The 12307-nt window shown below is 48.2% G+C and overlaps 1 protein-coding gene across 5 annotated transcripts in view; it reads right to left on the reverse strand.

Moving 5' to 3' along the window:
- Positions 1 to 1953: 1953 nt before the first annotated feature.
- Rhbdl3 (rhomboid like 3) overlaps positions 1954 to 12307 on the reverse strand; it is a 51722-nt gene continuing 41368 nt past the window's right edge. For 3 of the 5 annotated variants that reach the window (XM_087910228.1, XM_087910230.1, XM_087910229.1), the window contains 2 exons: positions 9436 to 9496; positions 1954 to 4367 (listed from right to left, as the gene is read on the reverse strand). In XM_087910228.1, the coding sequence (XP_087766354.1) occupies positions 4096 to 4367; positions 9436 to 9496 (333 nt within the window). In that variant the 3' untranslated portion in view covers positions 1954 to 4095. Of the gene's footprint in view, positions 4368 to 8957; positions 9078 to 9435; positions 9497 to 12307 lie in introns of all 5 variants that reach the window. The other 2 variants (XM_087910227.1, XM_087910226.1) reach the window with 1 other exon arrangement.

The following is a 12307-nucleotide window of genomic DNA, read 5'->3' on the forward strand; positions in this document are numbered from 1 at the left end:
GAGAAACCTTGTCTTAAAAAAACAAAACAAACCATTAGCTATGAAAATGTCTACCTTACTATCCAGTGTAAGTAGAGACTTAGTAAATTGTCCCCCTCCCCCTGGGTAGGGTGTCTCTGTGTAGCCCTGGCTATCTGGAATTCATTCTGTAGACCAGGCTGGCTTCAAACTCAGAACCTCCTGCCTCTGCGTTCTGAGAGTTTGGGTTCAAGTTGTGCACCACTACTACCCTTTTCCTTTTCTCTCTCTCTCTCTCTCTTTTTTTTTTTTTTTTTTTTTTTTTTTTTGAGACAGGAGTTTCTCTGTAGCTTTTGGTGCCTGCCCTAGAACTAGCTCCTTAAAAAAAAAAAAAAAATTATTTATTTATTTTGTATACAATATTCTTTCTGCATGTATGCCTGAAGGCCCAGAAGAGGGCACCAGACCTCATTACAGATTGTTGTACCATGTGGTTGCTGGGAATTGAACTCAGGACCTTTGGAAGAGCAGGAAATGCTCTTAACCACTGAGCCATCTCTCCAGCTCCCTAGAACTAGCTCTTGTAGACCAGGTCGGCCTCGAACTCACAGAGATCCGACTGCCTCTGCCTCCCGAGTTCTGGGATTAAAGGTGTGCTCCACCACTGCCTGGCTGTTGTTTTCAATTTTTTAAATTATCACTGGTAAACATTTTAGTAAATTATTTAATGAATGAAAATCTGTCAGAAAGTAAGAAACAGAAAAGTAAAGGGAAATGGGAGGAGGCCAAAGGCAAATCTAATTAAACAGCTTTTCTTCCCCAAGGAGCTGCCTTGATGCCTTGAGTATGTGGAGCAAAGAGGCCCCAGTGGAAAGTGCAGAGAACTCAGCTCTGCACTTTCCAAGTAACAGCGGGTGTTTAGTTAGCCGGAGCTAACTGCACTCTTGGTTTTAGTTTTGGGATGTTTTGGGATGGCTCCTACACTGTTTGGAAACTTTTTTCAGTAATACACAGGAAATTGATGGGAAGGGCAAGGACCCCCGTTCTACACTTACAGGGCAATTCAATCCTTAAGCATTCAGTAGTTGTTAACTGGGAAGCTACAGAGGCCAATGCTGATTTGGAGAAGGTGGGCACACGGTTGGCTTTTCCAGTCCTCATTCATGCATAGTAACTCAGTTGTTAAACTTCTGAAGTCCCAGGCCTCGCCTGCTTTCATTTCTCCTCTGGATATGAACTTGACCATGCCCTGTTCTTCAAGATTAAGTTGTTGATGGCCCCTAGGAGGACCTAAAGACTAGGCTTGTTGAGGCAGAGAAAGAGGTCTGTAGTCCTGAGTGAATGTGCATTGCTGACAAAGACAAGGCTATGCAAGGACTCCAGCATGTCAGTCTCAGGGGATAGCAATGTGTGGATGTAGACAGAGGGCAGAGAATGTCCACAGCTTTTGCCCTCCACATGTTTACGGCCTGAAGACTGCCCCTACAGAGACCGCGCCTATCTGCGCCTCCTCGTTCAGCTGAATGCAATAACCTCACTTCCCTGTTCAACAGTACATAATGAGCACTCTGAGCTTACGGGGCGGGGCTGTGGCTTCTCCGTCCATGACCATGTGATCCCAGCTTTTCTGCCCTTGAGTTCATATGTGTGCAGTTTCTTCATTCCCTTGGCAACTGTCAATCCCTAAAGCAGTGCTGGGTGAGTGGACAAGAAGACAGGCCTGACCTGAGGGGACACTGGTACTGAGACTGTCACTCAGGCTGAGTTCCCTAACTACTGGCAGCTACCTTCAAAACTGTCAGGGAAGCTTCCTTCATATTATGTTATGGGAAGAACAATCAGTTTTCACCAACGACTCAGGAAAGGTTAAGGAAGACAGTGCCAATCACCAGCACCAAAACCATCAACCCACCACTACCAGGCCTTTCCTTCTCCCACCAGACCCAGACAAAACAACTCCAAGGCAGCTCTTGTAGTCACTTCCTGAATAACCAATGGCTTTAAAAAAATCTTTAATGGAATCTGTGCTCAAATAATATGTTACAACAAAAATATACAGCATGTACACGATACAAAAATATTTAGAAACCAACATTGCGGCTAGTGGATTGTTTTTCACTTACTTAGTCCTCGGAGGGCAGCTCACTGTTGGGCACTGTTTTTAAGGCAGAGGAAAGTCAACGCTTTGCAGCCAGCCCTGGGAAGCACACAGCACTGGGTAATCCTCATGATCTGCAAACTGAATTGGACACTCGAGGAAGATGTGGGTTCGGTGAGCAATACCTCCACTAATGCTCTAGGCAAGAATGGTTCACTTGGAAACTGAGCGTCAGAAGAGGCCCATTAGGGAGCTTTTCCTAATTAAAAAACGAGTGATGAATGGTGCCATTAAGGTGAAATTTCTCTTCTTTGAAAGCCTGGCTTCCCTTCCCTGGCTTCCATGACTCCTCTCCCCTTTAAAAGCAAGCGAGCCTACATGGTTGTTGTCTGGGGATTCCCCAGCCTTTGAGGCCAACCTACAGCCACCATGAGGAGTGACAGTGCCCTGAGTCCCAGCCCTGCTGGCGGCCACACTGGAAGGGTCCCGGGGAGGGACTCAGGAGAATGGAGACCAGCTGGGAGCAGTTCCCATCCTACTGACCTTGTTCCTACATGTTCTGCCCCTCACTTCCCAGGTCTGTGGTTCCTCAGCCTGGACTCTCAGGAGCTGAGAGTCCCAAAGCTGATATAAAGGTCATTTGTCTCAGTCTCCACTTAGGGCTTCTAGCAGCTCCTAGTGCCAGCCTGAACAGACTGTCTTGGAGGGGCAGAGGCACTGCGTGTCTTGCCAAACTCCTGAGGCTGCTGGGATGTGGGCAGCACAAAGCCATTCCCTCAATCTCATTTCCAACTTCCCTCCAGATCTAACCATCTAAGTCTACAGCTGTTCTCAACCCTGGGCTCTCAGCCAGGTTCCCAGGAGCTCTTCTCTAGGGCAAAGTTTTCACCAAAATATCTTTTACTATAGCTTCCTTGGAGAGATGGCCATGGTATCACTGTCCTAGGTTTTTTTTCATTCCAAAGACTTCTACAGGAGGCAGAACAGACATGAAGCTACCCCAGAGAGAACCAGAACACAGCTGGCATTTCCTCCCAAAGGTCCTGGTGGGGCTCTGGTCTTCCCTCTAAAAGGGACAATTTTTCCGCTGGTCAGTGATGCTTGGGATGTGTTTGGGAGGGCCAGTTGGGAAAGAGGGGCGTGAATTATGCAAAAAGCAAGGCCACTGAGCAAGCACACTGACGATGCCCATTCCAGCAATCCCTTACAGACATCCCGTGTGTACATTGTCCTTCACTTCCTCCCTCTGCAGGTTCTGACTTGCCTGACATTACACATGCACTCGTGTACACACACACACACACACACACACCAGAACCCTGTCTCCACACCCAAAAGAGAGGCACAAAGTAGGGCAAGAGAGGAAGAAAAGACCCCCAAAAATCCAGATAGGGCACGGATGCAGGATGATGGTGTGAGATGCCAGCATTCACGAATACAGGCAAGAAGAGGGAAAACTGGTCCTGGGCCTTTCCCCAGGGGAACCTGGGATGAACTTCAGTGCCCAGCGTGGGCCCTCTCACAGATCCCCCAGGAAAAGAACACAGCATCTTCCCATCCTAGGGGCCATACCATCGCGCCCACTGATCTGAGCCTGGGGTGCTCTGGGCTCCCCCAGATCAAAGCCAACTTGTCTACTGTCAGAGCACCAGGCCATGAGCTGCAGGGAGGACAGGACCTAGCCTCCAGTAACCTCCTGGCTGGGGAAGGCATGCCTGGCTGTGGCTGCCCTCAGAACTTCTGCGTCCCAGGGTCTCTCCAGGTCACAGACCAGGAAGAAGGCTACTTGTGGCAGTGAGAAGGGAGCACGTGGATCAGCTACTCTCATCCTACCCCAGACTTTCCCCCACCCCAGATCAACTTAGGAAAACAGCAGCTGCTTCCATCTCCTCCCCCATCCTTCAACATTGAAACATATATCCCAGCCACGAGAGTCTCCTGCTCCCCAGGTCTCGCTGAATTGGTGATGAAAAACAGATGCAGGTACTTCCTCTGGATGCTTCTGCTTCTTCCCTTCCCTGCCTTGGTCCTCCAGTCTCTTAAGGGGGTGGTGGCAGCTTCAAGTCCAGCAGTGTATAGGCAAAGATGTTCCAGAAGACCGCAAACAGCACGAAGATGGTGTACATGGTCACAAAAATCCACCACAGCGACTGGTCCTGCAGTCTCTGCTCATAGTTCCTTAGAACCACCACACCCAGGGTGATGCCCACGGCCACACCACCCAAGTGCGCCACGAAGCTTGGGTGGGGGCATGGGGGATAAGCCGATGGGTGGAAGCGGAGCCACACAGCCCTCCCGAACTCCATACTCACTGCAAGGGGAGGAGACAGAGAGACATCACAGCAGGGTCCTGGGCAGGGGCTGAGGAGAGGCCAGGCACACCAGCCACCTAGTCACCCATTCACTCATTCACTGCCATGAGACCAAATGCAGTAATCAAGGAGACAAGACTATCCCAAGAGCCTACAGGGCTTGGCAATAAATCAACAATCAATTACATTCGCAAGACAATTTCATTAAGAGCTACAGACACGAGGCAAAAAGAGACAATATAAAATCCATGCTGGGCACAAGGCGGGGCATTCTTTGGGGAGTTAGACAGGGCTTCTCAAGAGAAAATGTTTGAACCGCTATCTGAACGTTGAGAGGGCCCTTGCTAGAAGACCCTAAGGAAGGCGTATCTCTGTGGCTACGCTGCACTCCGGGACATTTCTTCATCTGTCCACTGGCATAAAGGCCCAGTCCCAGTGTACCCGGCTTCACAAGCAGAACACGGCCAACAACTCCCGCACGCTCTGAAAACCCCACAGAGTGTTTCCATGTGCTACCTAGAAATCCCTAGAAACCACGAGAGCCGGTGCCTCTCAGGAGAAAGAGATGGAGAGGGAGTGAGGGTAAAGGAGGAATTAAACTAAAAGTCTGAACTCCACTTTCACCAACACATCGTAGAATGTCTCCCTTAACTAATGCCTGCATGTCACCAGCCGTGGCTCATCCTTCCCTTTGTCCTTCCCTTGAACTTTCTAAGTCAGCCAGTCAAATAGGGACATATCTTGCAAAGGAAAAGGGCTGGGCAATAGTGCCACTCCATTTCCCAATACCCAAGGGGCCAGGGAAAGGACTTTCTTTCTCCCTCCTACCTTTCCTCCCTTCCTGCTTTCCTTTCTCTCTTCAACATGAGGCCTCACAATGAAGTCTGGGATATCCTGAAACTCAGTGTGTACAGGACTTCTTGAATTCACAGAGCTCTGTCTCCCTGAGTGCTGTGATTAAAGGTGTGCACCATCGAGTCTCACTGAAAGCAGGTATTCTTTTTTTTCAATTTTTTTTTGTTTTCTTGAGACAGGGTTTCTCTGTGTAGCCCTGGCTGTCTTGGAACTCACTCTGTAGAACAGGTTGTCTTCACACTTAGAAATCTTCTTGCCTTTGCCTCCCAAGTGCTGAGATTAAATGCATGTACCCTTTATATATATAATATATTATATACAATGTTCATTGGTATATGTCTATGTCTATATGAGGGTGTCAGATCCCCTGAATCAAGAGTTACAGACAGTTGTGAACTATCATGTGGGTCCTGGGAATTGAACCCTGGTCCTCTGGGAGAGCAGCAAGCGCTCTTAACCACTGAGCCATCCCTTCAGACCCTAAGAGAGTAGGAATTCTTAGCCTTATTTTCCAGACTGGGAGGGAAAGCAAAGCAAACCTCACAGATTAAAAGACAGCTCTCTGAGGGGACTGTTTCACCGCGTATTTCATCAACGTGTCTCCCAGGAACCCAGGAACCTCCTTCCCTTTAGGGACTGACAGCTAAATGTCTTCAGAGGGCCCTGCAGCTCCAAAGTCAGCCAGCAGAGGGTGGAAAAGGAGCAGTAGGGCCGTGCTCTAGAGATACCCCAACCGGCTGGCGCTTCCCTGCTGTTGTTTACTGGGTCCTGGGGCCAATAGAGGAAAAGGCTGTAAAAGATGGTTCCTCTCCCACCTCTTCATCACCTTTTAGAATTTTTTTAAAGCTTTATTTATGTATTTTATGTATATGGGTGCTTTGTCTACATGTACATCTGCACACCAAAAGACGGCACCAGACATTTGTGAGCTGCCATGTGGGTGCTAGCAATTGAACTCAGGACCTTTGAAAGACAGTGAGTACTCTTAACCACTGAACCATCTCTCCAGCACAGCTTTTATAATGTTTACCTAATCCGATGCTCCCCATACATATGTTTTGGAAAGTAAAGGAGAAGATGTTCATTCCCCCTCTTACTCTTTACATTAAAGGATGGGCACTGAGGCTTAGGTCTCATTAGCCTTTCACTCTGTGTGTGTGTGTGTGTGTGTGTGTGTGTGTGCGCGCGCGCGCGCGCAGGTGCACGCAAGTGCATGCCTATGCATGCACATATGGAAGACAGAAGACATTACATGCCCTCTTCTATTGGTCTCCACCTTACTTTTAAGACCTCGTATATAAGTGTTTTGCCTACATGTGTATGTGTGCTGTGTGCATGCCTGGTACCTGTGGATGCCAGAAGAGGGTATCATATCCCTGGAACTAGAGTTACAGCTGTGAGCCAGGCGGATACTTGAAACTGAACCCAGGTCCTCTGCAAGAGTAGCACGTGTTCGTAACCCTTGAGCCATCTCTCCGGTCCTTCCATCCTGTATTTTAGAGATGGGGATCTCTGAACCTGAAGCTTGCAGCTCACTGGTTAGGATGAGCTGGCCAGCCAGTGAGCTCCTGGGAGCTTCCTCTGTCTAGCCCCAATGCTAGGGTTACAGGCATGTGTACCATGCTTGGCTTTTTTGTGGGGGGTGGGTGGTAGGGTGAACTCAGAGCCACATGCTGTTAGAGCAAGGGCTCCTAATCATCAAGCCATCTCTCCAACCCCTCAATTTATTTTTCTCCATCATAATGCAGCTAATTTCCTATCTGGAACATTCTTCAGAATCTCTCCTCTTGTAAGCCTTCAGTGGCCTTCCAGTGTATGTAAGATGATGTATGTTTCTGCCTTTGCCTTTAAAGTCAACATCATCTAACTCTTAACTCTTTTTTTCTTTCTTTTGTTTTTTAATGGTTTTTCAAGACAGGGTTTCTCTGTGTACTGGAACTCACTCTGTGGACCAAGCTGGCCTTGAACTCACAGAGATCCGCCTGCCTCTGCCTCCGAGTGCTGGGATTGAATTAAAGGTGTGCACCACCACCGCCCGACACTCATCATCTAACTCCTAAGATTTAGATTGGCTTTATTTCTTGTACAACTATACGCAGTCCCAAGCTCCAATTTTCCTTGCCAACATCTTTTGCCTACCAAGTCCTTTATTTCTATGGCACCTCTGCCAGACATACCGCTCCCCACTTTTGGGGGCAGAGTCTCACTGTATATGATTGGCCTGGAATTGGTCATGTAGACCAGGCTGGCCTTGAACCCACAGAATTCCTCTTGACTCGGCCTACCAAGTGCTATGTTAGAGGTGTGCACCATTGAGTTTAAGGTATGCTCTCCTGTGTTTGATCAGTTGCTGAGCCCTACTTGTCTAATGTCCAGGCCTCTCAGTCAGTAGAATGGACCCATCCTGACTAAGGTCCCAGCACAAACTGAGCAAAGGAGTCACTAGTTTGTAACTCTACTAAAAGTGCAAGGTTTGTTTGTAGGTGTGGAGGTGGGGGCAGCCTGAGACAACATTTTACTATGTAGTCCAGGTTGGCTTCAAAATTCAGTTCTCTTGGGGCTGGAGAGCTAGCTTAGCAGTTAAGAGCAATGGCTGCTCTTCATAGGACCTAGGTCTGACTCCAAGCACCCACATGGTGGCTCACAACTGTCTCTAACTTGTTCCAGGGGATCTGATGCTTTCTTCTGGCCTCCCTGGGCAGTGCATACAGATGGTACACAGACAACGATGCAGGCAAAAACACCCATGCACATGAAAATGAATAAATAAAATATTTTTAAAAATCCAACCCTCTTGCCCTAGCTTTCCCAAAGTCCTAGAATTATAGACATGTGTCACGCCACTGAGCAAAACTACAAGTTTGTTTTAAAAAAAAAAAAGATTCTTTTTTCATACTTTACGTGCACAGGTGTTTTATTCGCATGTATGTTTATGCACCAAGCATGTGCAATGCCCACAGGGACGAAAAAAAGGGCTTTGGATTACCTGGAACTGGAGTTACAAACAGTTGTGAAGTGTTGTGTGTTGGTGTTGGGGGCAAAACCCAGGTCCTTTGCGATAGCAGTGAGTGGTCTTTTTTTTTAAAAAGATGTGTTTATTTATTATGTATACCAGTGTTCTGCCTGCATGCCTGCAGGCCAGAAGAGGGCACCAGATCTCATTTTAGATAGTTGTGGTGGCTAGGAATTGAACTCAGGACCTCTGGAAGAACAGCCAGTGCTCCTAATCTCTGAGCCATCTCTCCAGCCATCTCCATATGTCTACCTGCAGGTTTAAATGTGCATGCACACACAATAGACACATATCCTAAAAGGTCAAGTTCGCAACCCAAAAAGTCATGCAGCTATTTCTCTTGATCCCACTGGTCACTGGGTACTTTTCTGTTTGCATACTTTATGTCTATAAAAGGTTTAAGAAGTGGGGTTGGAGAGATGCGATGGCTCAGTGGTTATTAGTACTTGTGTTGGACGGTGGTAGTGCACGCCTTTAATCTTGGGAGGCAGAGGTAGGCGGATCTCTGTGAGTTTTGGGTTAGCCTGGTTTACGGAGCGAGTTCCAGGACAGCCAGGGCTACAGAGCTACAGAGAAACCCTATCTGGTGTGGGAGGGACCACCAAAACAAGACATAAAGGGTCTGGGCGATGTGGTTCAGTTGGTACAGTGCTTGCCCAGCATGCACAGAGTCTAGCTCCACATAAAAATCAGTGTGGTGCCAGGCAGTGGTGGCACACACCTTTAATTCCACATTCGAGAGAGGGAGAAGCAGGCGGACGGATCTCTGTAAGTTTGAGTTCAGCCTGGTCTATAAAGCGAAGTCCAGGACAGGTTCCAAAGGTACACAGAGAAACCCTGTCTCGAAAACCAAAAAACAAACACAAAAACAAAAACCAAATCAACAAACAAAAAAACTGTGGTGACACATGTGTCTTAATCCCAGAAAGCAGATAAAAAATTCAAAGTCATCCTTGACTATTTAGCGAGTTCAATGCCAACATGGGCTACACAAGACACTGTCTTAAAAAGCAAAACAAAAGATCGGGAAGGATCAAGCAGAGTAAAGAGAAAGACTTTCTCGGGGTGTCCCCGTTTTGGACACATGACTGACATGCCCCACCTTTTCTGGTTTACCACAGGCTCTTGGAAGGCAAGGGCAGGTGCTTCTCTGTGGTCCTGCACACCCCACCCCCTTCTCCCCTCCCCGTGGTACTCACTACAGAGCAAGGCCACAGCCATCCGCAGCAGCTTGAACTGGCACTTCATGCCTGACCAGTTCTAAAGGAAAGGAAGAGACTTCTGTCAGTTTGGGATCCGGCCCCTCCTCTGCAGGTACACAAAAAGCTACCCCGTGAAGTAGTGAGTGAGGGCTGGGGCTTAGCATGGCGCAGGGATTTCCAACAATGGTGAGTTTATGTTCCTCATGAAAGGTCTTGAGCCACACAGGGCAGAGCATGTAGAGCCAGCAAGGGAGGATCTCTCTCCCACCTCAGAGAGTGAACTCTTCGACAGCGTGATTCTTGGCTGTCCCCACAGGTGACAAGAAATGTGCGGCAGGACACCCAGCAAAGTCAAAGTGGAACCATCGGGGTAAGAAATCGTACCCAGGAAGAATGAAGAAGGACCCTCAAACTCAGGGGTCAAGCGCACTGTTGTCTGGCAGCTGAGCCCTTCAGCTGGCTCTCTCACGCCAGCATGCAATCACTGTTCTTGTTCTCTTATACGAACAAAATAGAATGACCTGTTGTGTGGGTCATGAGTTTCCCGTCACCGAGATTCCTAATGGGGCATCAGGAGGGGAGTGGGCCAGATGGCCTTCAAACAAGTCTCTCTCCAGAGAGCCTCCCGAGTAGATAAAGGGATCCCAATTATTCATCTGACAAAGGATTTTCACTTTACAAAAGACTCCTCCGCGGGGTTCCTTTGAGGAGCTCCCCTGCAGGGCATTCAGAACACAGTTCCACTTACACAGATGCAGGCACACACACACAGACACACAGCCACACACACACACACACACACAGCCACGCACACAGACGCACCTGGGATCTTCCTGGAGCACACTGGCCCTGGCTAAGGTGGCAACTGGGCACAGCCGAGACTACTGTCCCAGTGGTCCAGGCCCTGCTCCACGCTCTCATGCTCCTCTGAGGTTGTAGTAACTAACGTGAGTTAAACTTCATAGGTCATAGGGGCCCCAAATAGTGGTGACTGTAGAACAAACAGGGCTTGGGAAAACTTCAGAGAAAACACTCCCCCCCCCCCCATTTTTTTTTTATTTTTATTTTTTGGTTTTTCGAGACAGGGTTTCTCTGTAGCTTTGGAGCCTGTTCTGGAACTAGCTCTTGTAGACCAGGCTGGCCTCAAACTCACAGAGATCTGCCTGTCTGCCTCCCAAGTGCTGGGATTAAAGGTGTGTGCCACCACCGCCCGGCATAACAGTCTTTTCTTACAAAGAGGATTTGCTTGAAGTATTCTTATGTCTTAACATTGTGAACAAGCTTTAACTTGTAGGAGTTTCACTTTTCTTTCTTTTTTCTTTTTTGAGACAGGGTTTCTCTCTAGCTTTGGAGCCTGTCCTGGAACTTGTTCTGTAGACCAGGCCGGCCTCAAACTCACAGAGATCCGCCTGCCTCTGCCTCCCGAGTGATGGGATTAAAGGCATGTGCCACTAGCACCAGGCCAGCAAAAAGGAGTCCTTTAAAATGTACTATTTAAACAATACCCCTTTGATAGATTATTCTGCTAATTGCTTTGTAAATCACAAGTGCTTTGTATTCAACGAATTTACATCCTTTCCAAGTAGGAGAAGAGGAGGAGGATGAGCTAGTACTTGGAAGACCGGAGGGTGACAGGTCCCAGGGCAGCATGGGAAACTTGCTGAGACCCTGTCACAACAAGCCCTTCTTCATTAGTGCAGTGGGCAGCACATGGCCCCTCTTAAACCAGAATGGCTAACATCTGCTTGCTGAATGTTTTCTACTTAAAAGCAGATGGCAGGGTAACACTGGGACTTCTAGTGTCTCTCAGCACCTTACCAAAGAGACAGGGGACAAAACAGGACTCAGTGATTCCATGGAGTCAGCAATCCAATCCCTGAAGCGAGCCTCCTGCAACAGGAAGGTGGTGGGCCACATGGCCTTACCAAGAAAAGAAAAGTTTGGTAGATAGGATGGTGCTGGCTGCTGCCCAGAAGTATGAATGCCATTGGACTGCACAGTGATGGTTACGATGGGGTGGGGAAAAGGCAGAATGGCAGGAGAGCCTCCTTGGCAAGTATAAGACCCTGGGTTCTATTCCTGGAAGAAACAAGAAAGAGGGAAGCAGGGAAGGAAGAAGAAAAAGGAAGAAAGGAAAACTCATAAAGAAGTAAATGTTGAACACGTAGTGATGGTGCCCGCCTTTAATCTCAGCACTCAGGAGGCAGAGGCAGGTGGATCTTGAGATCGAGGTCAGCCTGGTCTATAGAGTGAGTTCCAGGATAGCCAGGGATACACAGAGAAATCCTGTCTCAAATCAAACAAACAAACACAATAAATCTAGAGTCCAGGTGACCCTGGACAGTCAGAAGCTCTGTGCTTTCACTCTAGCGCTATTGAGGCCAGATTCACGAGTTTGTTTCCTTTTTTTTTTTTTTTTTGGACACAGGGTCCAGGTTTCCCACCAGCTGGCCTCAAACTCTGTAGCCACAAGATGCCCTCAACTCTATAACCTTCCTGAGATTATAGGTGTGGCTTCCAGCCCATTCATTAGCTTCCTGAGTATGCAAACCTGCCTGGCCCCAGGTGCAAGTTAGAGCTGAAGATTGCCAGGTTGATGGGATCCAACCCCATGCATGCACTTTAGGGAAGAAGGTGAGGATCCCTGATGGCCACTTCAGGATGATAGGAGGTTAACAAGCAGATGGTCCTCCCAGTCCACAGCTCTGCCAACCACCCTCTAAGAGATGGTGAAACATTTTGTCTGCCTTTGTTGTCTACCCAGCTGCTCCCAGAGCTGAGGGAATCCCAGGGAATTATAATCTCCCAGCAGTGAAGAGGTTAAACTAGAAGGTCTTCCAAGGCCATTTCACGACCCATTATTCCCTCC

This window comes from Myodes glareolus, chromosome 9, assembly GCF_982192425.1.
Source record: "Myodes glareolus chromosome 9, mMyoGla1.1, whole genome shotgun sequence".
Lineage (NCBI taxonomy): Eukaryota > Metazoa > Chordata > Mammalia > Rodentia > Cricetidae > Myodes > Myodes glareolus.